At 40.9% G+C, this 25628-nt stretch overlaps 1 protein-coding gene across 1 annotated transcript in view; it reads left to right on the top strand.

Moving 5' to 3' along the window:
* Positions 1-1589: 1589 nt before the first annotated feature.
* Positions 1590-25628, top strand: part of npdc1b (neural proliferation, differentiation and control, 1b) — a 39101-nt gene continuing 15062 nt past the window's right edge. Inside the window, exon 1 of the mRNA XM_044363182.1 lies at positions 1590-2340. Coding sequence (XP_044219117.1) covers positions 2271-2340 — 70 coding nt within the window. The 5' untranslated portion in view covers positions 1590-2270. The remainder of the gene's footprint in view (positions 2341-25628) is intronic.

Genomic DNA, 25628 nt, shown 5'->3' with positions numbered 1-25628 from the left:
AAATTATGATCTGATAGCCCAGTCAGGAAATTGAATGATTTGGTTACCCTTTCTGGTCTATTGCTGAATATGAAGTCAATCTGGGTTGAGATGATGGGGTGACTTGACTTGACTTCTCAGCCCAATTAATATTTAGATCTACAACCACAATTGACTCGTCATTTCTGTCGAGTTCTTTCAGGGTATTTCTTTGATTTTCATAAAATATGCTATTTGATGAGGGAGGTCTGTATATACCAACAACTGTGAAGGACATGCATGGGTATAAAATAATTGCAATGCATTCCATATCCATAGAGTTGCTGAATTCAATTTCTTTGCAGTTAATGCAGTCTTTCACGTACAATAGTAGGCCATCACCCCTGCCTAGTTTTCAGTCTTTTCTAAAGACATTATATCCCGGTATTTGGTAAGCAGCGTTGGCTGATGAGTCAATTTCGTTTCAGACAAACACAGGAAATCAAGGTTTGAGTCCATGAGTAATTTCTTGAGTTGCTCAAGACTTTTGCATGGTATGTTGTTTGTAATGTTGTTTGGGAAGAACTGGAGGCACTTGAGTCGCATTTAACGGTACAGTCATCACACAAAACAGTGGATTACTGTCACATTGTTGGTGTATCTCAGTCATAGAACGGACATTACCTTGTCTGATGAATGCGTCAGGGGACTGGGAGTCACTACAGTGGGGATTAGGCGCTGGGTGTTGTTGGACGTCACCTGCCAGCAGGAGGGTGACGGCTGAATAGCTGATTATTCTCTGGAGCTGTTGGAATGGTTTTCCTCTCTCCGTGGATCGCAGTTGCTTTGTTGGAGGAGTCGCTATCACGGAGAAGGAGGTGAACTGGCTCCGTGAGTTAGTAACATGTTTGTTTTGCCGCTGCTGCTGTGTGTTAGTTATCCAACCCAACGCCCCATGCGTTCTCTTCTAACTGCCTTACTTTCAGATTTGTTAGATGAAAGTAAGGCCACAAAGTGGTTTCTCTAATGGGCTAACACTGCAGCTGTGTGCTTGTGTGAACTCTGGCAAGAACTCAGCAGTTGGAGCCCTCAGAGCTCACTGACTTGACATGCTGCACTAATAAGTCACACTATTATAAACCATCTGTTCCAGGGGACTTGTTATCCTTCCTTCACAATTACTGACCTCTGTTGAAGGATAGATCCCTGTCAAGTTAAGGGGTTTTCTGTAATGAATTTAGGAATATTAAGAATATCATTTTCAGAGTATTCTAATGCATAGTTTTTTTTTTTTTTATAAAATACAGATATGGTGTCATTAATTTTTAACTCATTAATAGTATTCATTTTTGGGTAGCTGGCTTTTAAGCTGCGAATTTCAAAAATTCTAATAATTTAAAAGGAGGAGTCATTTTACAGCACAGGAGGGCCCACCGTCACAATTATCACCCCAAAGCTCATTTTTCTTGTTTTCCACCATTCTAGCCCTTTAGGTGCAAACAGAAATGATGCAAAGCAAATTACATTCAAATGTCATAAATACTTTTATTACAATATATTTTTATTGTTTAAGATTTCAACAGTTAAATAAAAATAAATCATACTTGTTTACTGAAGAATAGAAAAAAATATGCACAACTTTGAGACTCCCTAAAATTTCACTTTGAGACTTTCAGGGGTCCCAGCTATCAGCTAAAAAAAACTCTTGTAACAAGTGTTGGACAGTACAAGTCAAAGTACAGTCAGTATGTTTTCTAGAGCTTTGTTTTTCAATGACAGAAACGAAGCTCTGGTTCAAATAAATACTGTATAACGGATAAATGCCAGTGCTTCTTAACACACACTGTTAGTGAGCAGTTCCTACTATACAGGCGGCTTTATTCGGATTCTACTACGTGGTAGTGAGTAATCTTAAAACGTGGCTGTCTGATGATTAGCAGCACCTGAAGGCAACACGGAGGGAGCGCAGTGTGTTGACGTCACAGGCTTACGTTATCGTGCCTCCGCCACGGCTCAGCGGAGGAAATCACCGGCAGTCGGTTCTTCGGTGCTCCGTGCAGCAGGTCCGCGGTGGAGAACAGACACCCTGCGGCAAACACAGTAGCGTCCGCCCGCTAAACTGCACGTTGTTTTTTTTTATGTCGTTGTTGGTTTTTATTGCGTCTTCCTGAGTCCTCTCCTCCCTGAGCAGCAGGGGATGGGGGAATGATCAGCACCGACTCCCTTCCACCTCCTCCGCCTCCTTCTCCTCTTCCTCCTCCGCCTCCGGTCGGTCTCCGTGTCCCCCGTCAGTCGTCGGAGCTCTGGCCAGGATGCGGGCCCCGCTGCTCGGCCAGGCTGCTGTACTGGCGGCCCTCTTGGCGCTGAGCACCTGCTTGACAGGTAAGAGGCTGCTGCTGCTTGATGTCCTTCATACACAGGCTGCTGTTGTGAAGCTGCAAAGGGCCTGCAGGGCTGCTGTGCATCCGCCTTTAACCCTTTCTATGGTGCAAGGAACCCACTCCTCAGAGGAAAATCTTAACTAATTATATCATTTGCGTTGCTGTATGGACTTCCAGTGTGTCTGTGGTCCTCAGCCAGGAGTTTGTAGTTCTCATCCATCCTCTGTATTGTGCCTGTACATTTCCTCAGTGTGACCTCATGGTGTTTGGTAGCATCCATCATCTCCTAGGATTAAACATAGGCTCAACACAATAAGTATATAATGAGCTAACATGTCTGGTTGTATTATGGTAGTATAATCTTTTGCTAGAATTATGATATTATTCTGATGCTATCTGTAAAGGACATGTTTGAATTTGTTATTGTGATCCTTTAGGGTTGTAGTTAATGATTGTTTTAATTAATCTGCAAAATTCTGTTCTCAATATAACGATTTATTGTGTGTTTTTATAAAATGTCAGAAAATGGTGAGAAAGAGCCCAGTAGAGTTTCCCAGACCTCCGGCAGGGAGACGTTAAAATAGCTCATTTTTGTCCAAACAACAGTCCAAAACGTGAAAAACAGAGAAAAGCAGAAAGTCCAACAAATATTTGGTATTTTTTCTTGAATAGTAACTGAAATTATGAATCATTTCTGCTCATTCTGACAGACTAATCAATTAATCAAATAATCATTCAGCTCTAGACGACTTTGATTTTTATTGAACAAATGATGGAGGTTATTAAAAATTGTCGAGTGCATATTTGCCATAAATAACTGAGATGTGTTGCAGTTGAATATGGATATGAGTTTATTTTTTCAGTTGGAGGAAGGAAGGTGTTGCATTTGCTCTGTTTCCAGCTGTATCGTCCTTTAAAATCTATGCTGGCGCAATAAGTTGAATAATTAAATCTAGGAAAATGTATCGAAAACAAATGTGTGTGTCTTATGACTGTATTTGGATTTGTTATTACGGCTTCAACTAAACATTATTTTCCTTATCTGTTAATCTGCTGATTATTTTCTTGATCGATCAATTAAGCGATTGGTCTATAAAATGTCATTAAATAGAGAAAATTTCTGCGACAATTTCTAACACAGTAGAACAAGGTGATGTCTTGAAGTTGCCTGTTTTGTTTGATGGAGGTAAACTGTGACAATATGCACATTTAAGGAACCAGTTTAAAAAATGACTTTATTTAATGTAGAACTCAATCGGTTAATTGATTAGTCAATCAACAGAAAAATACTTGGCAATTATTTTGATAATCGATTAATCATTTTAAGAAAAAATACAAATATCCACTTGTTCCAAATCCTAAAACATGAATATTTTCTGGTTTCTTTAGTCCTCTATGACAGTAAACTTCGGGTTGTGGACTGTCGGTTGGAACAAAACTATTCGAGGGTATCATCTCGGGCTTTGGGAAACATTGATCGACATCTTTCTCCCATGTTCTGATATTTTATAGACCAAACAACTAATCAGTTGATCGAGAAAATACCTGACAGATGAATTGACGATGAAAATAACCGTTAGTTGCAAATCAATTGTCAAATCGTTTTTTAATCATTTTCTGCTGACTGACTAATCAATGAATTGTTTCAGTATGTATGAAAGTAATTTCTACCTGTTCAAATGAACATTATAAGCTGTAGTTAGGATCTATGTAAGGATGAGCTGGCTGCCTGCCTTTCTTTACTGGCACTACACTACTACAGCTAATAGTGCTAACCTGAGGAAAATACTACAGTACCATACAGCTTAGTATCATCCTATGTTGAAGTCTTTAGGATCACATAGTAGAAAGATAGATGATAGAAATATTACCATGCAGAATGTCAAAGTTAAGACACATTTGAGTCCTGTTGATTTTGAAATGATTTGCTTGAAAATGTGATGCTGCAGTGCCTGTGTGTGTCAGTACAGTCTCGGCTGATCAGAGGCTCTGGGCTGTTGCGTCTGACTGTACAGCAGAGATCACATAAGGCTGAAAGGTGGGAAACAAATGATTCAGTCCCAGAGAAAAGGATGAAACAAGATGTTTCAGGGTGTGTCAGTGGGTGTGCTGGTGCTTTCACAGCTTCAGTTATCATAGCAGAGGTGTTGGCTGTGGTCTGGTTGTGCTCAGAAACACGTTCCTGCTGTCAGAGCTGAAAAGCACCCCGTCACTGCTCTGGATAAAGCGTTAACGTCACAGTTTATTCTGAGATCCACACAAACCCAGCAGATAAAGTATATAGTGGTGCTGTGATATCATCACATCATTATCCAAACACACCCGCACTCCTTCTGTTGTCCCCACAAGGCAGGTTTAGTGTTTAGTGAAGAATACATGAAATAAATAAAAGCACAAACTACATGCAAGTCATCCCCTGACAACCCGTCACTCATTGGAATGAACCTCCCATGTGTTAGCACCTCTCTTCTATGGTTGGTTTCCAGTTTTGTTGGTCTGGTCTGGTGTATGAGTTTAAACTGGTTTGATTTTATGCAAACCGACTGAACCGGCATTTGTCATAATGAGACGGTCTGGCCAATTGAAAAGTAGCCTACATCAGCAACCTCCATCCAACTTGTATTACGTCAGTACTCGGACCAACTGACAGCAGAGAAGATAGGTCTTCCCTGATAAAGACGTCAATCCTCTGTAGACTTGCTTTGTGAACAAATATATGCCTTCCGGAGCCGCCTCGAACACAAAGAAGCATTGGCTGGTGAAAATTCTTGGTGAAAGACACACCACAGCTGAAGCCACCAAAAAATTGCTGCAGATGCAGAATAATTCACTCCCTCACTGCCTCAATGACCTCTGGAGAATAGGTCCTGTAGGGCCGGCCAGCCACCGAATTGTAAACATTCCTGAGGGCAACGACAATGGCGGAGACCTGGTGGAGTTCATGTCCGAGCTGCTGAGGGAGGGCGTGGGCGCTGATGTGTTCCTGAAATAGAGGTGTGAATCTTCACTGGCCTCACAATTCGATTAAGATTCACCTGTCAATGATTGGATTGCACAATGCATCTCAAGTATCACATCCTCAATTTTCAATATTACTGCACATGGTTACTTTTTCATCAGTTAATACAAGCAGTCAGATAAATCTGAACTCCCTTTTTATTTAGAAAGTGCTTTAAAAAATCAGACAACAGTCTGTTATATAAAAAGCTGCATCTTTTCAATACCAGTATCTGTGTGACCCACCCCGACTGGCCAGAAGCACTGCATCAGACAGACCGACTTCTACCCTGGACAACACTCTCTCTCGCTACGAGCCCCCTCTGCTGTTGCAGCATCTCTTGCTAGCATATACAGACAAGCTTGCAATGATATGAACTTGAGGGCATGCAAACATGGACCACTGGCTAAAACGTAGATCTACATCATCTAAAGTGGAACCTGCTCAGAAAGAAAAACACCGGAACCTGAAAGGACTAGCGCTAACGGCAGTGCCAATGATGTAAACGTTAACAACGTTAATCGTCAAGATTCTCAGACAGGTAACTGTAACAGCAGTCCAAAGACAAGGTTCAGACTATATCTGTGGCTCCAACTTAACAACGATGAAATGAGCTGCTTGATTTGTAAAATGTACGGTGCTGTGCCTTTTACCAGCCGATGTTACAAAACGTCAACTTAAAGTCGCCACTCAGATGGCGTTTCTCATACAGCAGCCTTGAAGAGAAAGCATGAAGCAGATTCAGCAAAGAACGTGATGGCTAATGCTGTTGAAGTTGCGCAGCTTCAGTATGAGGAGGAAACGAAGGGGCTTCTCAAAACCGCCTACCTCTGAGCAAAAAAACAAATTGGTTAAATTAATGAAAGAGACGGAGTGCACTAAGAGAGGACGGGGAGAAAGAGACAACAAATTATAACAATGTACATAGTTCAGAGAATCCCTGATGCCAAGTCAGGAAAGACTGTGATGTTATGTGAACATGGACTCAGCACACAAAACAGGATTAAAACTAAATTCATAAATTCATTGAGTAATACAAACCTCGCCAATCTGATGCTCTTTTCAGAGCTTGGCCCTCCCCATGAGCAGTTTGATTTTTTTTTTTTTTTAACAAAGTTGTTATAAAGTAGAAAGAGATGAAGCAGGGGAGACAAGTGTACAGGGAAAGTATAGATGATGAAGATAAGAGAGAAGAGGGAGCCACCAAAAGAAAGACTAAAGACACTGATGCAGCTCAAAGAGATGACCACTAAGAGAGGAGAAGGAGAAAGAGACAATAAATTACAGAAATGTACATAGTTCAGAGAATCAGAGGAGAGCAACAAAATGCAATCTGAGGTAAGAATAGGACAAGGTAAGACCTGTAGTTAAGTTCACAAGTAGTATCCCTCCTAAAGTGTATAAATCTCCCCTATATGAAGCATTTAAGGGGGGAATTTCCACCCCTCTGTCCCGATGCCCCTGAAACTCAAGAGAGCACACACTACGTTGGGTTTGTTAAAACCAAAGAACTTCCAAACAGCAGACACAGCTCTTCTTTTGGGCACAAGTTCTTCTGGTACATCTCTGGACTCTCTTCATCCTCCATCTGTCTTTTCTTACCTCTCTCAGCTGTTAACACACTGTTATGCTACCTGGCTAGCTAGCGAGCTGTACCCAGCATGCCGTTCAGCGGTGTAATTTTGTAAATGTACAATTATTAGTGTTACAAATTGTTTATTTGTCACAAATTGTCGTGTGCCATGGTGTTTTGCCCTGTTAAAGAGAGTAAGTTGTGGGTTATTGATTGCTGCGTTATTAAGTTATAACCATTAGTAAGAAGGGTATACAGTTAACAGGACTCGCCTCTCAATACACTCTACACAGCACTCCATCTTTGTAGTTCTCATTATGTTCCACTCGTGATGATAAAATTCAGTATTACTGGTGCGGTCCAGCATTTGGCTTAATATCAAACTGGTTTGAAAATATTTCCATCGGTCCAACTCTACTCTCTTCACACCTGTGCACCATGCATTCAGGAAAATATCAAACTGTTGGAGAGCTGCTTATGCTGGTTGTTTTTGTAGTTGTTCCACGAAAATAGAACCCATCGTGTGAAATCCTTATCCAAATATTCTCACAATACAAAAATCACAGTCTTCCAACAAAAAGTATTCACAATCTTTGACAAAACTGTTGATTTATTTCATAGATTTCAGCCTTGTCATCTTCATGAACAGATTGAGTTGACCTGAGTATGGAACGTGATCATGTGATAACAGGTGGTTGTATAAGAGGAGAGGTGGTAACTCCTGTCTCTCTTCAAAGATGGTCTCTGCCATCTGATGTGTTGTTCTCACATATTATACTCATCTAATAACAGTTAAACCATCGTCATGACAACCCTGGTAATGAAGACCAAGAGATGTAGCTGTAAGTTCTGGAAAGATTTTTTTCCATTATGAACCCTCACAATATTTTCTAATTCTGTTAAATGAAAAAGAAATGTAATAACAGATCGCTCTACAAATAAAGGTTGCACTTACATTTAAGAAGATAATTAGGATGTATCACTGTATGGATTGAATTGAATGATTGAATTTAGGTTTAATTTGCAGAAAAAAAATAAAAAGAGTGTAGAAAAAGAATCCAATGCAGGTCTTAGTGTATCTGTGGTCAGTCTGGTTCACACAGATTAGTGTGAACTGAGATATCCTACCAGTGTGAGTCAGTCTGAGCTCTGAGCCTGGACACACAGACACCTGTTAGAGTGTGTGATGGTGTCCCTGATGGCCGGCCCTCTGCTCTGTGGCTCAGTGCACCGTCGCTCTTATCATGATGCTTCACACTCACCCTGATGAAGTCCTCTCAGCTTCCTGACCTTCACTGTGCTGCAAAAACACTGATACCGTACCATCTGTGATGGGAAGAGACCGTGTGTCTTCCAAACGAAGCACATGCATGACTTTACAAGCCTGCATTGTGTGTATGTGTGTGTGTGTGTGTTTGTGTAACACTTACACCGGTGAGTGTGAAAGAAATATTGACTCAATGTCAACTTACTTGCTTTCATTCTCCCCAGAGCTTTCAGCTTCATCTCACTGTCTGAAGCTGACACGTTGGAGGATGTTTTAGTGTGGACGTGCAGCAAAACAAGACTTCAAATTATGAATATAAAAGTAAAACTGCATTGCATTGCAAAGTAAAAAGTAAGGTCACTTGACAAATTAACATGAAATTTACTCAACCTCGCGACTGCAGGCTTGGCACATACATGAAAAGATAAGTCATCATCAGATGCCCATATGTACATTGAAACTGTTTTCTGTAATCATCCCTCCTCTTCATACTGGCCACTAAAAGATCCATCCTTAATGCACTTTTGAAACAAGTGGTAATAATGTATTCCAAAATTTATCTGAAGCTAATATGAAACACATTTCAAGTGGGTACATCTTATTGACATTTTAGTAGGCTACATAATTCTCTCTTTGTGTTCCACTGTTGAGCTGCAGTGGGGGAGAGTAAAAAGAGAGAATTTGTTGGAATGAGTGTTTTTTAAATTCAGTGAAGCAGGGTTTTATAGGAGGAGGTTTGACCCTCTGGCTTGGCTGTGCTCCCTGATGAGCTGAAAGCAGGATCCACTCAGGCTGTTAAACCTCACATAACCTGATTACGGCCTGTGTTATGTGAAAGAGGCCTCTGCTGCTGTAGACGCTGTGTGCCGCTGCTCTGCAGGGCTCAACAAGATGAGGATGCTCTGTTTAGCAAAGGGTCTTCTCACAGGATGACTTTTGGCTTGTAGTCTCCTTCTCAGACAGTTGTCTCAAGGAATGAAGTGTCAAGCTAATACTCAAATATCCTATTTGCAGAGTATCTGATTCACAATCAAAAGTTGTGGCTTACTGGGAGGATATGGTGCCCACATTTTCTAACCAGCTTTTCAGAAGAATCTTCAGATTAAGACACTCGACATTCCACACAGTTCTACAATCAGTTTCACTTAATATACACAACCAAATCATTCCTTCACCAAGATATCCAGCAATTACACCAGACAAAGGTAAATATCACTTATGACAACATATTAAACCGTTATACTGTATGCAACTCTCAGTGAGAGCAAACTTTATACTTTTCACAAATTGCAAGTGGTCAATGCATAAAATCTCATGCTTGGATTCAGTGTTACCAAACTCTGTACAACATATAGGCTATAGGCCTTTCTCAATACAGAGTATGCCAAGTTCGGATTTGCATATTCGAGGAGTCAAACTTGTCAAGTTCAACTTGAGGACGCAGTGCGATCATTTGCAATTGGAACAGCAATGTTCTTGCTGACAGCACCAGCTCAGCTTGGCTCTGGTGATTACACTTCAACACAACCACCTTACTAGAACATGACAGAATAATCTCTATTCATTTTAATACATTTGTATGCATAGATATTTATGTAAATGTGGTGATATCTGTACATGTAGAACCCCAGAGGTAGCGCTGTTGTTCTGCCCAGTAACAACATGAAGCTTCTTTTTACATTCAGATTAATTAATGTGGCAGCTACAATTGTTAGATTTCATCTGTGAGACCAAAAGGAATTATACCATGTATCAAAATGCTATGGAGACATTAGAGCCAACAGTAAATCACCAAAGAGCTGCACAGATCAGTTCATCAGGTTGACGAATGACATTGAGTGGCCGATCATCTCAGGAGTCGGGCTGCTGGAGCTGAGATGACTGGCTGGTCTCACCCAGTCAGCAGCTCCTCACATCTCTGAAAACTTTGTTCTTCTTCTTCTTTTGGCTGCTCCCAGTAGGGGTCGCCCACAGCAGACCATCTCTTCCTGTCCTCTGCATCTTCCTCTGTTGAGCCAACCAGGTGCATGTTTTCCCTCAGCATGTCTATAAACCTCCTCTTTGGCCTTCCTCTTTTCCTTGTGTCTGACAGATCCATCTTCAGCATCCTTCCCCCAGTAACCAGCATCTCTCTTCTGCAAATGTCCAAACCATCTCAATTTTGCCTTTCTTGCTTTGTTGTCCAACCTAAGCTGTCCCTCTAATCCTGTCCATCTTCATTACTCCCCAAGAAAATCACAGCATCTTCAACTCTGCCACCTTCAGCTCCACCTCCTGTCTTTTCATCAGTGCCACTGCCTCCAAACCACACAGCATAGCTGGTCTCACTGCCCTCTTGTAAATCTTCCCTTTCACTCTTGCTGGTACCCTTCTGTTGCAGATCAGATAACAATGTCATCTGTGAACATCATAGTCCACGGAGACTGTCCATCACCATTGCAAACAAGAAAGGGCTCAGAGCCGATGCTTGATGTAATCCCACCTCCACCTTGAACCCATCCGTCACTCCAACCACACACCTCACAGCTGCCACACTGCCCTCATACATATCCTGCACCACTCTTACATACTTCTCTGCCACTCCCGACTTCCTCATACAATACCACACCTCCTCTCTCGGCACCTTGTCATATACTTTCTTAAGATCCACGAAGACACAATGCAACTCCTTCAGACCTTCTCTATATCTCTATATATTCTCTGTATCTTCTTCATCAACATTCTCAAATCAGACATCACATCTGTAGTGCTTCCTCTTGGCATGAAACCATACTGCTGCTCACTAATCATCACCTCCCATCTCAACCTGAGAAGTGAGAATAGAACACATAATAACCTTACTCGAGTTGACGACAACAACACTCATTACGTTATTGTGAGTGCAATATAAGCTTTGTGAGTAAAAGCCCAACAAGAGTAATTATTTAATGTAATCTGCCCAAAAGACAGACAGACATCAACCCAAACGCCTGAAATTCAGGCCAAAATATCTGCTAGCACGACTTTAAAAAAAAAAAAAAAATTGTTCCGCATTCATAACAGTAGGCTGAATCTTTCCTTTGTGAGTATTCAAGCCATGAATACAGGTTATACCACAATGGATTGAATGACCTTTTCTTCTCACCTTGAAAGAATCGAATGAAGTACAGTTTATTAATTAAGTGCAATATATTTCATATGAAAAATGAAATATTAAGGCATACCATGAGGTCCAGGTGGGGGCAACAATCACTGCCACATCACCATGTGACACTGTATGGCCTGTAGGTACTGCTGGATGGTTCTCATTGTCAGTATCATTGTCTGAGAGTGGCTGACTTGACACACCTGAAGCAATACAGGGACCAATGTATTTGTATGTCAAATTAGTCATATTTAGCTTTTTCACACTTGTATTGATAAAAATTTGGCTTTCCCTGAATGACTGTATAAGCCACTGTATATAAATGTACTAAAAGTGAAACATCCCCATCTCAAGTCACAGCAGATAAAGTTTTTAAACAAGGCAAATGCGTACATACCCTGATGTGCAGGTGAAGCTGAAGGGTTTTCATCGCCAGTATCCTTGTCTGACTCTACAAAGACACATATGTTGTCAACAGAATGATAATAAAATCTGCCTTTTTTTACCCAAATGAGATGACTAAGATTAAATAATTGCACTATTGCACTTCCACAAGTTTCAAGTTTCAAGTTTACACTACGACAAGTTTCAGCTTTAATTTCACTGTCTGACAATTTAACACAATGTCACTGATATCTATCAAGGCAATCAAATAAGTGCTTACTGGCTAGCTTACTAGCACTGCTGGCTGCTCTGCTGTTTTGGATTTCTTTCTTTTGAAGACATCCTTAATGCTCTGGTTTCTTTTCATACTGTAATAGTTGCATGACACATGTCACTTTATGTCTTGTGCACTACATTTAAATATGTATGGATGAATAAATGCGACATGCAAAACTTACTCAGGCCTACAAAGTTAACAATAGCCAAACAATGACGACAGGTTTGTCAGCAAGCTGAGATGATGACAAACCTGTGTATCAAAAAGTCTACTCCCATTTTTCAGGAGCAACAAATAGCGAGACAAGACCAGTGTAACACATGTAGCCTGGAATCCCCGGAGACTTCCTGGCATGTGGTTGACCCATGGATGTATTAGAAGTGGTTGATAGGGCTCCGCTGCTCAGCCTTGCAGGCAATTTTTCCCAGTGTTCACTTGCGGCATTGCAGCAATAAATCCCATTGTTGCCCAAAAAGAGACGTCTGTAAAACTATTGACAGGACACCTTGAACTGCAAACAAGGTCAATTATGACTCTTTCTATTGTGATTTTTGACCCATGGAGGTTTTATATTTGTAAAACGTTCCTCAAGCCCAGAAAAATGATTTAAAAATCTGTGACATCATCACAATTTAAAGTCTATGGGCTGAGGGGGAAACACTACTGCGTATATTCGGTGGGCCACACAATGCGGAAGCAAACCTGGAAGCTAGAACCTTTTTTTGGCGAATTTTTATTGGACTGAATGGGTGCCATTTTTGGTCCGTTATCCAGCTCTTATAATACAATAATATAATATATAATAAGTCTTGCCAGGACCGGCCTCCGACTGGGCAGATAGCCAGTCATAGTTTAGGATAATGGGGTGGAACCTGGGGTGGCCAATCAGATTCCAGGGGTGGCCCTTGCCATCCCAGACCACCCCCTGGACAAGCCCCTGGATGACAGCTCCCGGAAACAAGATATTTTGGCTTCATGTTTGCATAGCGGTATGAAGTGGAGATGCAGTGACCAAAAACTCTGGATATGTTAGCCTCAGCTGCTTTGATTTTGACTATTTTTGTCTGTTTGTTTGTTTTGTTTTGTTCTGTACTTCATGGAAGTGCAATAGTTAATCACTGTTGTTCCCTTTTTTATTTTTTGAGATCTTTACTGCTACTGCATATTACTGTATTACTATATATGTACTATATTGCCCTTGTTATTCTCTCAGATCATATTGCCTTAAAAAGAACAGAGATCTGTTGTCCAGTACGCCTTTAGTTTTTTTTACTTCCACCAGTTTCCGAAATCTATGGAAACATTTCCATAGTTTCAATGGTGTTTGCTTTGATCCTGAAATGTGTGGAGTGATGTGCGTTATGTTTTTTTAATGTTTTAACAAGATTACCATGTTTCTACACAAGTTACTTGCAATTCTGGTTCTTAATTTTGTTGCAGGGCAGTTGTGATGTGTGAGGTTGTTGGCATTTTCCTGCATAGAGGAAATAATTGTATATCCCTTCAAGGGTGTCAGTTTGATATTAAGGCTCTTTGCTGATGGCAGATTTTTTGCAGTGAGGGACAGATGGTTTATGTCTGTGTAGTTGTGCTTTGCTTGCATTAGATCAGTAGAGGTCCTACTGATGATTTAATACGCCTAATATTGCTAAAGTAACCATGCTCCAGTACTCAATTACTGATGCTTCCTGCTTTCTTACAGTGCAGACACTTTGCTGCTTGCTCTTACCTCTGCTTGTATTGTTCTGCTGATATTCTTTTTTTTTTGTTGTTGTTCTGCGAGAAATTATGAGCAGCGGCTCCTGGATACCTATAAGTCACCGGGACTGTATCTTTTTGTAGATATAGTAGGCTATTGCCATATTTCACCACTTGTATGACCTCCTCATTACGACGTGAGCAAGGCCTACCAACAGCAAAAGCCTGCACTACAGTGACTGGAAACGAACATTGTACCTAGCTAAAGCTAAGTAGTAGCAAGATTCCGCAGTCCTTCACAGTCCACGGACGACTTCCACAAACTTGACATGAATGACACAACTTTACCATGGACCCCCTCTTGCAGTTTGATGAGTGAAGCTAGAGTGCATAAGAAAGAAGGTGGAGTTGCCATTTTGTTTAATGATTCCCTCCAATGCAAGCAGATATGGAAATTTTGCCTCTTTTGAATATGTGGCTCTTCAGCTGAATTCCTCCTCTCCAGCTGTGTTCCTAAATATCTACAGGCCACCTAAATACTGTGCAATCTTTTTAATGACTTTACTGAACTGCTGTCTATAATCTGTATTGACTTTGACTGTGTAGTTATTGTTGGTGATTTTAACATCCATGTTGACAACCCCCAGGACAGAGGGACAAAAGAACTGTGTTGTGTTCTTCATAACTATGGACTGGCTCAGCATGTGACCGAGCCCACACACAACAAGGGGTTCACTCTGGACTGAATCATCTCTAAGGGTCTGAACATTTCCAAGGTTGTGGTGACTGATGTTGCTCTCTCTGATCATTCCTGTGTTTTCTTTGAGAGTGCTATCTCCATGCACACAAATGTTCAAACAGAAGTATTCACAAAACGGTATATCACTGAAAACACTAGTGAAATATTTATTCACGCTCTCAAATGTTATTGATGCCATTGCACCTACTAAGGTGAAGGTTGTCTCTGGTAAGAGAAGATCTCCATGGAGAAATGCCACGCTGGTGGCAAAATACAAATCTTCAGGTTCATTCTGAGATTTATAAAGACAGACTTTGCGTTTATAATTTTGAACTGAGAAATGCAAGACGGTCCTTCTTCTCTGACATCATTGCCAAAAACAATAATAATGCATGTGCCTTGTTTGCTGCTGTCAACAGGATAACATACCCTCCTGTGTCAGTAGCATCCGAACTTCTATCCACCAGGAGCTGCAATGAATTTGCCTTCTTCTTCACTGACAAAATTCAGAAAATTTGACAAGCAGTCAGTGCCTCCATATCAGGTACAGGATATGTGTTGTTCCTGTGTCCACTTAAAATCAATTTGAGTAGTATGACACAATTTTATCGGATCAACCATAAAAACCTGGAGGACATTATACAACACCTGAAATCCTCCTCCTGCTGCCTTGATGTTCTGCCAGCAGGCTTTTTCAAAAATGTTTCTAATTGCATGGCCTCAGATCTTCCACAAAACACATCTCTTCTCTCAAGTGTCTTCCCAAAGGCTCTGAAAACTGCTGTCATCAAGCCACTCTTAAAAAAAGGAACAATCTAGACACTTCACTAATGAACAATTACAAGCCCATATCAAACCTCCGTTTTTTAAGTAAAATCACTGAAAAAGCTGTTTTTCAACAGCTGACCAACTTCTTGGCACTAAACAACTGTTTTGATGTCTTCCAGTCAGGTTTTCAACCACACAACAGCACTGAGACATCCACTCTGTGTAGAGAACAAATCAGTGAGCTTCAGAAGTGTTAGTAGGTGTGTGTTTTTCACTTTGGACAGGCTAGCATTTCCCACTGCTTCCAGTCCTTATGCTAAGCTAAGCTAACAGCATCCTGAATCCAGCTCTGTACTGAACACACAGACATGAGATGGATATGAATCTTCTCAGCTCACTCTCAAAAAGAAAGTGGAGAAAGTTCTCTTACACAGTCCAGCTTGGACGTGGACTTTACTCTCAGGATCCATTTTAAGCATTGCACCAGGGAGGTGGATCAGCATTATCAGCACATCACTGAGCAGTGTGACTCTCTCTTAGCACATCTCATCTATTAGCAGTGATCCTCTCTCGCCCTGTGAGCTCAGCCGTAAGCCTGTGACTGACGCTAAACCCCACACTGCTCCAAACAGAGACAACATGGCTGTGAGTGTTAAGCTGTCCGTCCACACGTCCATCTGGCAGGGACAACACAGGGACACGGGAGCCCACTGAGTTCTTCTTTGAAGATTACTGTGGCAGCATTTAATGTCATGATGCTGTTGTTCACATGAGAAGTAGCTTTAGGAGTCTAGGAAAATGGGGTTCCAAGAAAAATCTGAGGGGTCTTGAGATGGACTCATAATTATGGTTTATTATTGTATCTTTTTATTCTTTAAAAAAAAAAATCTGAGTATCCAATTTACAACACAATCACTGTTGTTGACCTATTTTTTGTTTTTAGCCTTGCTAACAATGTTGGTAGATCAGTAGGTCAATCCACCACTTTGGTCCAGACTGAAATATCCCAACAACTATTTGATGGATTGCCATGGTTTTTTGTGCAGGCATTCATTGTCCCCTGAGGATGAACCCAACTGACTATGATCCTCATACTTTCCTTTAGCACCCCCATGAGGCTGACATTTTTCAGTTTTGGTGAAATACCTCAAACAGCTATTGGAAATTTCATTTTGTCCAGTACTTTGTGTGTGACCACAAAGCATCAAAATGAATGCACTGTAACACATTTTAAACTCCGTGGGATGGAGACTCGGCCAGCTGAGGATATTCCACCTCTTGACCCTGAAAAGCTCTTTGGTTGCTTTGATGGTTGTCCTGCTGAATCATGAAATGGGGTCCAATGTGTCTTGATGCATTTGGCTGAATGTGAGCACACTGAAGGCTCCTGTATACCTCTGCATTCATCCTGTTGCTCCTGTAAGGAATGAAATCATCAGTAAATGCTAGTGTGCCAGTTTCATTGGCAGCCATACTTGCCCAAGCCTCAACAGAAGCACCATGTTTAACAGATGAGGTGCTATGCTTTGGCTCATTAACTGTTCTAGTTTTCCTGTGTGCACCAGCTTTTTTAGAATGAACCCAACTGTTGGTTTTGGCAAACCAACTTCGATATCTGATAGATTTGTGCTTTTTGTCAGCCTCATTATTAGGGCTGACAAAAGCAGCTGCTGTCTCTCTTTCTGTCAGAGACAGACAGAGAAAGAGACCGTTGTAAAAGAGGGAAGCTGGCACATGGCACATGGCAACCACCAGAGGAAGAAGCAGAGGCATAGATATAGAACACTAGATGCAACATTACAAAACAGGAAGTATGTGCCACTGAGTGTGTGTGTGTGTATGTGTGTGAGAGAGAGAAATATATCTTTCCTTATGTACAATTTATGACATCAATATATTTATTATATATTAATATATAATTATACATTGTTATATATTACAGTAAGTGTGTTTCTTTCTTGTGCTTCTGATTGTAATTGCCTGCCAGTGTAGGCCATAATATTGAATCTATTTAGGTTTTCTACAAAAGGTATTGCTTAATGTAGTATATTAGCCATTCAGAAAACCAAAGACAGTTCTTGCATATTAAGACCAGGCAAAATTGAAAAAATAAAATCATTATCTGCAATATAAATGCACAATTATGAGATAATCCTCATGACTGAAAGCATGATTTGTTCTTATAGAGTTATAATAATCAAAATTCTGCTAGAATCTTTGGGGGATTTTTTTGGTTCATTTTAGACAGGCACACTCGTCTTATATTCATTACTTTGAATAAAAAACAGTATTAGTGTGTTGGTTACCTACTCAAATTAAAGCCTGGGAGCAGCTGTGGTTCAGGAGGTAGAGCGGGTCCTCTACTAATCAGAAGGTCAGTGGTTCGCTCTCCGGCTCCTCCAGTCTGCATGTCGAAGTGTCCTTGGGCAAGACACTGAACCCCAAATTGCTCCTGATGGCTGTGCCATTGGAGTGTGTGTGTGTGTGTGTGTGTGTGTGTGTGTGTGTGTGTGTGTGTGTCTGTGAATGAATGAGTTAGTATAAATGCAGCCCATTTACCATCCATTTACTTTAATATAGTATCCATTATTTTATTTCTAATTGAATTTACTCAAGCACAGAGCCTGAAGAACAAAACATGTGACTGTCCAAATACTTACTGTCTGGACTGTATGTCCTCAGTATGCAAACATACACACACCCACACAAACTTAAATTCCTGGAATCCTGCAGTCACTGTATTTTTGAAATCTTTTTGAAACTGCATTTGTATGAAATAAGCCATGCATAGCAGCTGCTATGCGCTTTAAAATGAGCTCTGTGCTTTGCAAACATGGTGTGTCTGCAGACATGTCAGCCTTGCACCCACCCACACTGCCACGCCTCTGTATCTGTGCACCCGAGGGACTATCCCAGTGAATGTTAGTGCTGCTGAATGATGGCAGTCAGTCCCAGTAGTCAGTATAATTTTCCATTCTGTCGAATGTCACTTCACCTCAGCACAGTAGAGAAGGCAGAGAAGCAGAGATTGAGACCCAACTCAGATCAGTTTGTCTGGAGCTGCAGACATTAGAGGCAGCAACAAGACGGGTTTGAGACACTGTAATACTTCTACACTTAATAGGTTCAGTAAACAGCAGCGTACTGTAACAGTGATGACTCATTAAAACACAATTCATCAAAACCATCAATGCACACCCAGTGACCTGTTATTTAATAAGTTGAGTGACTCAGATACAGTCCTGTTATAATCATTGATCAAAGTGTTCTGACAGATGCTCCAATAAGATTTCTATTTTTGAGTCTGATTCTATTTTAAGATGACTTCCTGTGAACCTGGACTTGATGCCATTAATGGATGGAGCTACTTCATTTCACCAGGATGTGAATTACCCAGAAATAGAAAGCAGAATTATAGAAGGGTTTTTTCTTGTCTGTGAGGCTTCTTCCATGTCCTTGCTTGACCAATCCTGACCTATAGGGGAAGGTACAGATGGTGACATTTAACTGCTTTTTGCCCATCTGACTTGGCAGGAATAAAGTTTTGGGGGGAAACATGGAATATGTGCAACAGTATTGGCCTCATAAAGCCTGTATCTGCTAAAACCCCATACAGAGCTTGTAAGGACATGTCGTTCAGCAGTCTTGATATGAAGTGCAAGGGAAAAGAAAGGATGAACTCACTTCCTCTTCTTTGATCAAACACACGACAAAAGGTTGCTAGGAAACTGAGTTTCGAAGAAAGTGTATGCGACACAGTGGGAATGTCATTGGTGCTCATTGAACTCCAACGCTGCTGACAGAAGAACAAAAAGCCTGATATAATACATGCACTCTAATGCAATGTGCAGGGTGATAAAGATGCTCTGCAGCCAGGTTCATTTAAATGTGGAAGTATTCAAAGCAGTGCAGTTGAAAGAGTTCTGAATTCACAGGAGAGCGTTCACAGTCATATTTCACTTTTACTGCCAAGTGCAACAGGTGCACACAGAGCTGACTTCATTCATGTTGGCACATTGACAGTCATACAGTGAAGGGTTTCTATTGTGTAGGTGTACAGTATGTGCAGCACAAAACATAATGAAATTTCCCTTTTAGTCTGGGTTTATGGAACACAGTACTTGTGTTAGATTTGTTTCCATTGAAGCTGATCATGTACTTTGTGCTGGTATTTACTTAAAAGCTAATATGTTTAGCTAAAAGCTGATATGGAATTTTCCATCTTTAGAGGTTACAAATTGGGTTATATTGGGTCAAGCTTGGTTTGAGGTCACACTGTAATTCTTAACCAGAGATTAAGATGTAGTCTCCTTGAGACTTCAGCTGTCTGTGATGTTTTAGGGAAGGCAGAAACCTCTCTGATAGAGGGTATATCAGCATTTCCATGGTTACCAAGGTCAGAGGAGGCTTCCCTAAACCACACAGATGGGTGGATCACACAGTCAGACGCTCAAACCAAAACTGCTGAAATTACATGCAACATGACTTAAACTGTTACGGGTAAAGTGCAGTCCCTTGTTTAGAAACTAGTGAACCAATCAGACTAATTTTTAATATTGTAGGCTGATAAAGACTAGGACTCGGACCTTCAGAGGGCAGAACAGAAAGAGACAGCATTGGAGCAAAACACTCTTGTGTTTACTGTTATGTCACCCAGTGCAGTAGTGTGTCTCACTGATGTGTTTTTAGCATAGAGTATAGAGTAGTAGTAGTAATAGTAGTGTAGAATAAGATATATCAGGCTTTGATACACACACAATACTTAGAAGTTAGAAGATCAATTGATTTTGGGTCTGCACATGGGATTCATTAATGATAAATAAAATATGGGATATCAGTGGAGCTTACTCTCGACAGCGACTCTACACAACATTCTTATGAGTTCTAAAATGGATATGAAGCTCTGTGATATAGTAAATAATAGATAAAGAGTACTGTCTAGACCTGCTCTATGTGAAAATTGGCCTGAGATGACTTTTGCTGTGATTTGGTGCTATATAAATAAAATTGAATTGAATAAAACCACTTATTGATAAAAATGTACATTTACATTGATTCATTTGATGGACACATTTATCCAGATGAGGTACAATCCCAAGACACAATATATCAGGGAGAAGCCTTGGAGAAAAGGTGCCGCAACACTCAGTTCCATGTTCCATCCAAGTGTCACATGGTTGCAGGTGTATGCAGTAACACATACTATAAGTGCATAGCAAATGACATTTTTTAAACAGATAGAGATAGAGAGGGATGACAAATTAAAGGAAAAACCAACATCAAGTGTCTTAGTAAGGGGTTTGGCCACCATGTGCTGCCAGAACAGCTTCAGTGCGCCTAGGCATTGATTCTATAGTTTCTAGAACTCTTCTGGAGGGATGAACACCATCCTTCAAAAAAATATTCCCTCATTTGGCGGTTTAATGATGGTGGTGGAGAGCGCTGTCTAACATGTCAGTCCAAAATATCCTGTAGGTGTTCAATTGGGTTGACATCTGGTGACTGTGAAGGTCATAGCATATGATTCACATCATTTTCATACTCATCAAACCATTCAGTGACCCCTCGTGCCCTATGAATTGGGGCATTGTCATCCTGGAAGAGACCACTCCCATCAGGATAGAAATGTTTCATCATAGGATAAAGGTGATGATTCAGAACAACTTTGTATTGATTTGCAGTGACTCTTCCCTCTAAGGGGACAAGTGGACTCAAACCATGCCAGCAAAATGCCCCCCACAGCACAACAGAGCCACCGGATCCCCTCACTGTAGGGGTCAAGCATTCAGGCCTCTACTGTTCTCTTGGTCTACGCCACACATACACTCTCCCACTTGTCGAGAATATGGTGAAGGATGACTCATCTGACCATATCACTTTTTTCCACATCTCTGTAGACCAGTGCCTGTGGTTTTTGCACCACTGAACTCTGAAATGAATGTGCGTCCATCTTTGTAATGAGGGGTTTATGCACTGCAACCCTATTATAACATCCCTCTCTATGTAATTGTCGACGGCTGTTCTTGCTGACAGTCTGATCACGTCCTGCATTGACATTCTGAATGACCTTAGGAAGAGTTGCTCTTCGCGCTAATGCACAAGCATCATGGTCATCAAATGTGCACTGTTGACCACAATTTCCCATAAATGTAAATGCAGATGTAACTTTAGTCACAGTTCCTAGTCAAACATTAGCTAGTTGAGCAGTGACTGAATCTCCTGCCATCTGTGCAAAGTCACTTAGATCTTTTCTTCTTGCCATGTTGATACCAAGTCAGAATCAACTGGACCTGCTCAGCATTTTTATACATGCCACAGAGCATGACTGGATGTTAATTATTTAATGGTACCATGCAGTGCACCTTTGTGGAAGCATCTGCATTGATTATGTTTAATCACTCATTTATTAAGGTTTTTCCTTTAATTTGTCACCTGTCATAGGTACTTAGGGCAGGTCTTTATCCAATGTTTAGTCAAAGATCAGACCAGTCTGGTAAATCTGGCTATCTACCAAGATACTTTACCTCTAGGATGATTATCAAAAGTTTCCCATATGACTGACATGGTGAAACAGATATTATTATTATTGTTCTTATCATTATATGGCTGCTTGAAAAATATGGTTTGTTGAAAAACATATATTTTACATCACATATATTTGGAGCAGCTGTAGCTTAAGAGGTAGAGCAGGTCGTCCACAAATGGCAGGGTTGGCGGTTGGATCCCCAGCTCCTCCTGTCCTCATGTCGAAGTGTGTGTGTGTGTGTGTGTGTGTGTGTGTGTGTGAATTGATGGATGAGGGGCAAATTGTAAAGGGCCTTTAAAAATGGAAAACGGCTGCAATTATAAAATAAGATATCAAAAAAGTATTGTTTTGGTATTGTACTGAAACTCAAGTATCGTATTATTAGATCATCTGAAGGACCATCCACATCTTTGATTTTTTTTTCCAGGCAATTCACACAGGTCTGCTGTTGTGTCTCACTAAGTCCAGTTTTACCTCCCATAAAGTGGTCCTGCCCAATGATTTGCAACATTTCTCGCAATGGGATAATACACCCACAGGATCAGAGGGCAACAGCTATTTCCTCAGTAGAAAAAGCAATGAATGGCAGACAAAGAAATAGTGACATAAAGATGGTCCCAAAAAATGGTGACAAATGTGGATAAGACCAGTACAAATAGCAAATTTTAGATTGACATATTTATGATAGACATGAGAAACATTAAGCTTAATGCTGCTAGAAACTGCTATCATACTTTCGCTGATGATCAGTGCTGATATTTCAGTCTGATATCATACGGGCTTAGTATTGACAAATTTCATGGTAGTGCAGGGACTTCATCACAGGCACACAGCATCTCTGTGGTCTACACAGCAGATGAGAGAAACAGGGGAGCATATTGTCATAGTGCATTCTGCTCACCATTATCCAGTTGTAAAGCTTTGCATAGATTAGCCCCTGATGTCGTAGCTTCCATTGGTAGGCCATTATGTGTGTATGAATGAGGTGCAGGTACAGTTTGACAACATTACTGTTGCAAAGTATAGCATGAAACATTTCAGAAATGCTCATTTGAAAATAAGTCCTCGCACCTCACACTTGTCATGTTGCTGTATATCATGTGTAGACCACACCGTGTAAATTTAATATAAATCATAATGTTTGTCACATAAGGTTGACCTTCTGTTGTTAGTAGTTGGTGCTATGACTATGACCCAATATTGACATGTAGAAGTGTTCAGGCCTGGACTCTTATCAAGCATAAGAAATTTGGGGCAGAAGTTACAACAACCTTCTGTTTCATGGTGAAACATACAAATTGACACGCCACATCAAGGGTGTTCCGTGAAAACTCAAAAGCTTCGCAATTTAGCATCGCAAAGGTCTGTAAATTTCACATACCAAATTTGTAGTTTGGGTTAAATCTCTAGGAGGAGTTTTTTTTAAAGCATAATGCCTGTAAACGACAAAAACTGCAAAAATTGCACAAAGAAAATTAAAAATGGCTGACTTCCTGTTGGTCTTAGGGTATGGCTCCAGGAAGCTTTTTTTAAAGTCTGGAGATGATACATGTGCCTACCAACTTTCGTTCATCTATGTCAAATTTAAAGGTGGGGGCTTTGACTTTGAAAATTGTTAGGGGTGCTATCAAGCCAACACCCAAACCTAAGACCCATATCAGATAATGAATGTAAATATCTATGACTGCTGGCGAGCTATGCATTCTGCAAATGAAGTGTTGCACAAGGTCTGCACAATTCTATAGTAATCTGGCCTTTAGCATTGCTAATTATTACTGACAATCTGTTCACTGAAAGGAACAATCATAGCTGTCCTCTTTAGTTTCCTCATGCATTTGTCTTTGCCTTTTTCTACTCGATACAGCAGGCTGAGACAAACCATCCATCCTTGACTTGTGCATTTGTATGGTGACTCACCCCCTGATGATGTCACACCTCCTCAGTTGCCATGGTAGTCGTCATGGCAACCATTGTCTAGGTTTCTGTAGTGGAGATGAGAGTGATTCTGACAAGGAAGCTAAAGGGGTTAATACTGATAGTTCGGTCTAATTATTTTCCCTGTGGCATCGGGAGCACTGCGGGATGAGGAGTGCAGTTTTATTCTTCCCTGCACACTGGTGACGAGCTCAGATGTCTTCTGTCAATTAAAAAATACTTTGAGATATGAATGGATGCAGTGTCACACCAAAACAACAAATGCAATAGATACTCTCTGAGGGGGAGCGCATTCAACAACACTGATTCTCCAGTGACTCTACTGCAGAGCTGTAATGGGAGATAAACCCACACTAACCCCATTTTATTCACCTTACAATGACGCTTTAGAGGATGAGAAGATTTTACTGCCTCTTTTGCTGTTTGATGATGTCTCACTGCATGTAATCATATAATATAACCATGATAATGATGACAATAATGATCTTTATTTGTATAGCTCCTTCCATATATATGTAATGTATCTCAAAGTGATTTATGTAAGAGAACCTCATTTAAAATCCCATTGACATTTGTAGCAACACAAATGACTAAAAATCCAGCACCCAAATAGCGTTTCTGTCCCGTTAGAACAGTGTGGTACCCTCACCGTAACAACACTGCCAAAGTAAAACCGCACCAGCGTGCAGCAGGGGGGGGGCAGGAAAAGGTGTGGGTGGGGTTATAGCTGGGCTAGCAGGCTCTCTGCAGCTTGCATCATCTCTTCCTTTAGGTATTAAACAAGAATATAAACAAACAATATTTCCTGAATGAGGTGTCTGTCAAACCATTGAACATTGGACAGCCTCGCCATTTTGCATGCCAAAGTTGAAGATTGAATGCACATCTGTACACATCTAGAAATGAAAAAAGAAAGTCATGTGTTGGACTACGTGTTAATTAGGGAACTTCAGAGGTATTTCTAGGTGTGTTTTTCTTAACTCCAGCTGAGACTTGACATAAAGACTGTGTCCAGTCTTTATGCTACGCTAGGCTGACCACCTCCAGACTCCAGGAGACATGAGATATCAACCTTCTCATTCTCACTCAGAAAGAAAGCGAATAAGCACATTTCCCCAAACTGAATTTACAGAAGTTGCATGTCAGATATTTCTGGCAATGACAATAGACTTTCTCTCTGTAGATCTTTGTTTTAACTGTTGTCACTTTTAATACTGTAGTGCTCAATGACCTTAAGAAGTAGAAACCTCTGGCAAACATAAAGGTGGCTGTGGCTCAGGAGGATCGAAAGATCGGTGGTTCAATACCCAGCTCCTCCAATCTGCGTGTTGAAGTGTTCTTGGGCAAGATACTGAACCCCAAATTGCTTCTGATGGCTGTGCCATCAGTGTGTGAATGTGTGTGAATGGTTAGTTTCCTCTGATGGGCAGGTTGGGACCTTGCATGATAGCCCCTGTACCCATTCAGCATATGAATGTGTGTGAATGGGTGAATGTGGCTCATAGTGTAAAAGCGCTTTGAGTGGTCGGAAGACTAGAAAGGCGCTTTACAAGTACAATCCATTTACCATTTACAATATGAAGGTGCTAGACCATACAGCCTGCTGTTAGCTTGAGCCTTGACTGTCTCCTTTTAGACTGTTATCCCCCGAGGTGTGTTTGTTCTGTTGCCTGACTCTTGTCTTGTCTTTGCCTTTACCTGCTAACCTATAAACCCTCCAGGAACGTCCTTTCCCGTTCATACACCGTCATACATCACACCAGACAGGCCGCCCTGGCCTCCCCCAGCAACAAAACAAAATCACTAAGGCAGCCCAGATGAGGTCAGGCTGCCCACTCTCATCTGTTCTCAAGTTCAGAGGGACATTTTCCAAGCTAGTATTTTCCTTCAGAAGCTTTGTAATAACACTCAGCTATCATCTCTAACCTCTGACCCAAATACACAGTTTTTACTCAGTTTTGAAATGGCTGCTTTGACTTGTGAGTCCTGTGAGAATTACA

Source organism: Thunnus albacares, chromosome 2 (assembly GCF_914725855.1).
Source record: "Thunnus albacares chromosome 2, fThuAlb1.1, whole genome shotgun sequence".
In the NCBI taxonomy this organism is placed as follows: Eukaryota; Metazoa; Chordata; class Actinopteri; order Scombriformes; family Scombridae; genus Thunnus; species Thunnus albacares.
This window is presented reverse-complemented; position numbering and strand designations above follow the sequence as displayed.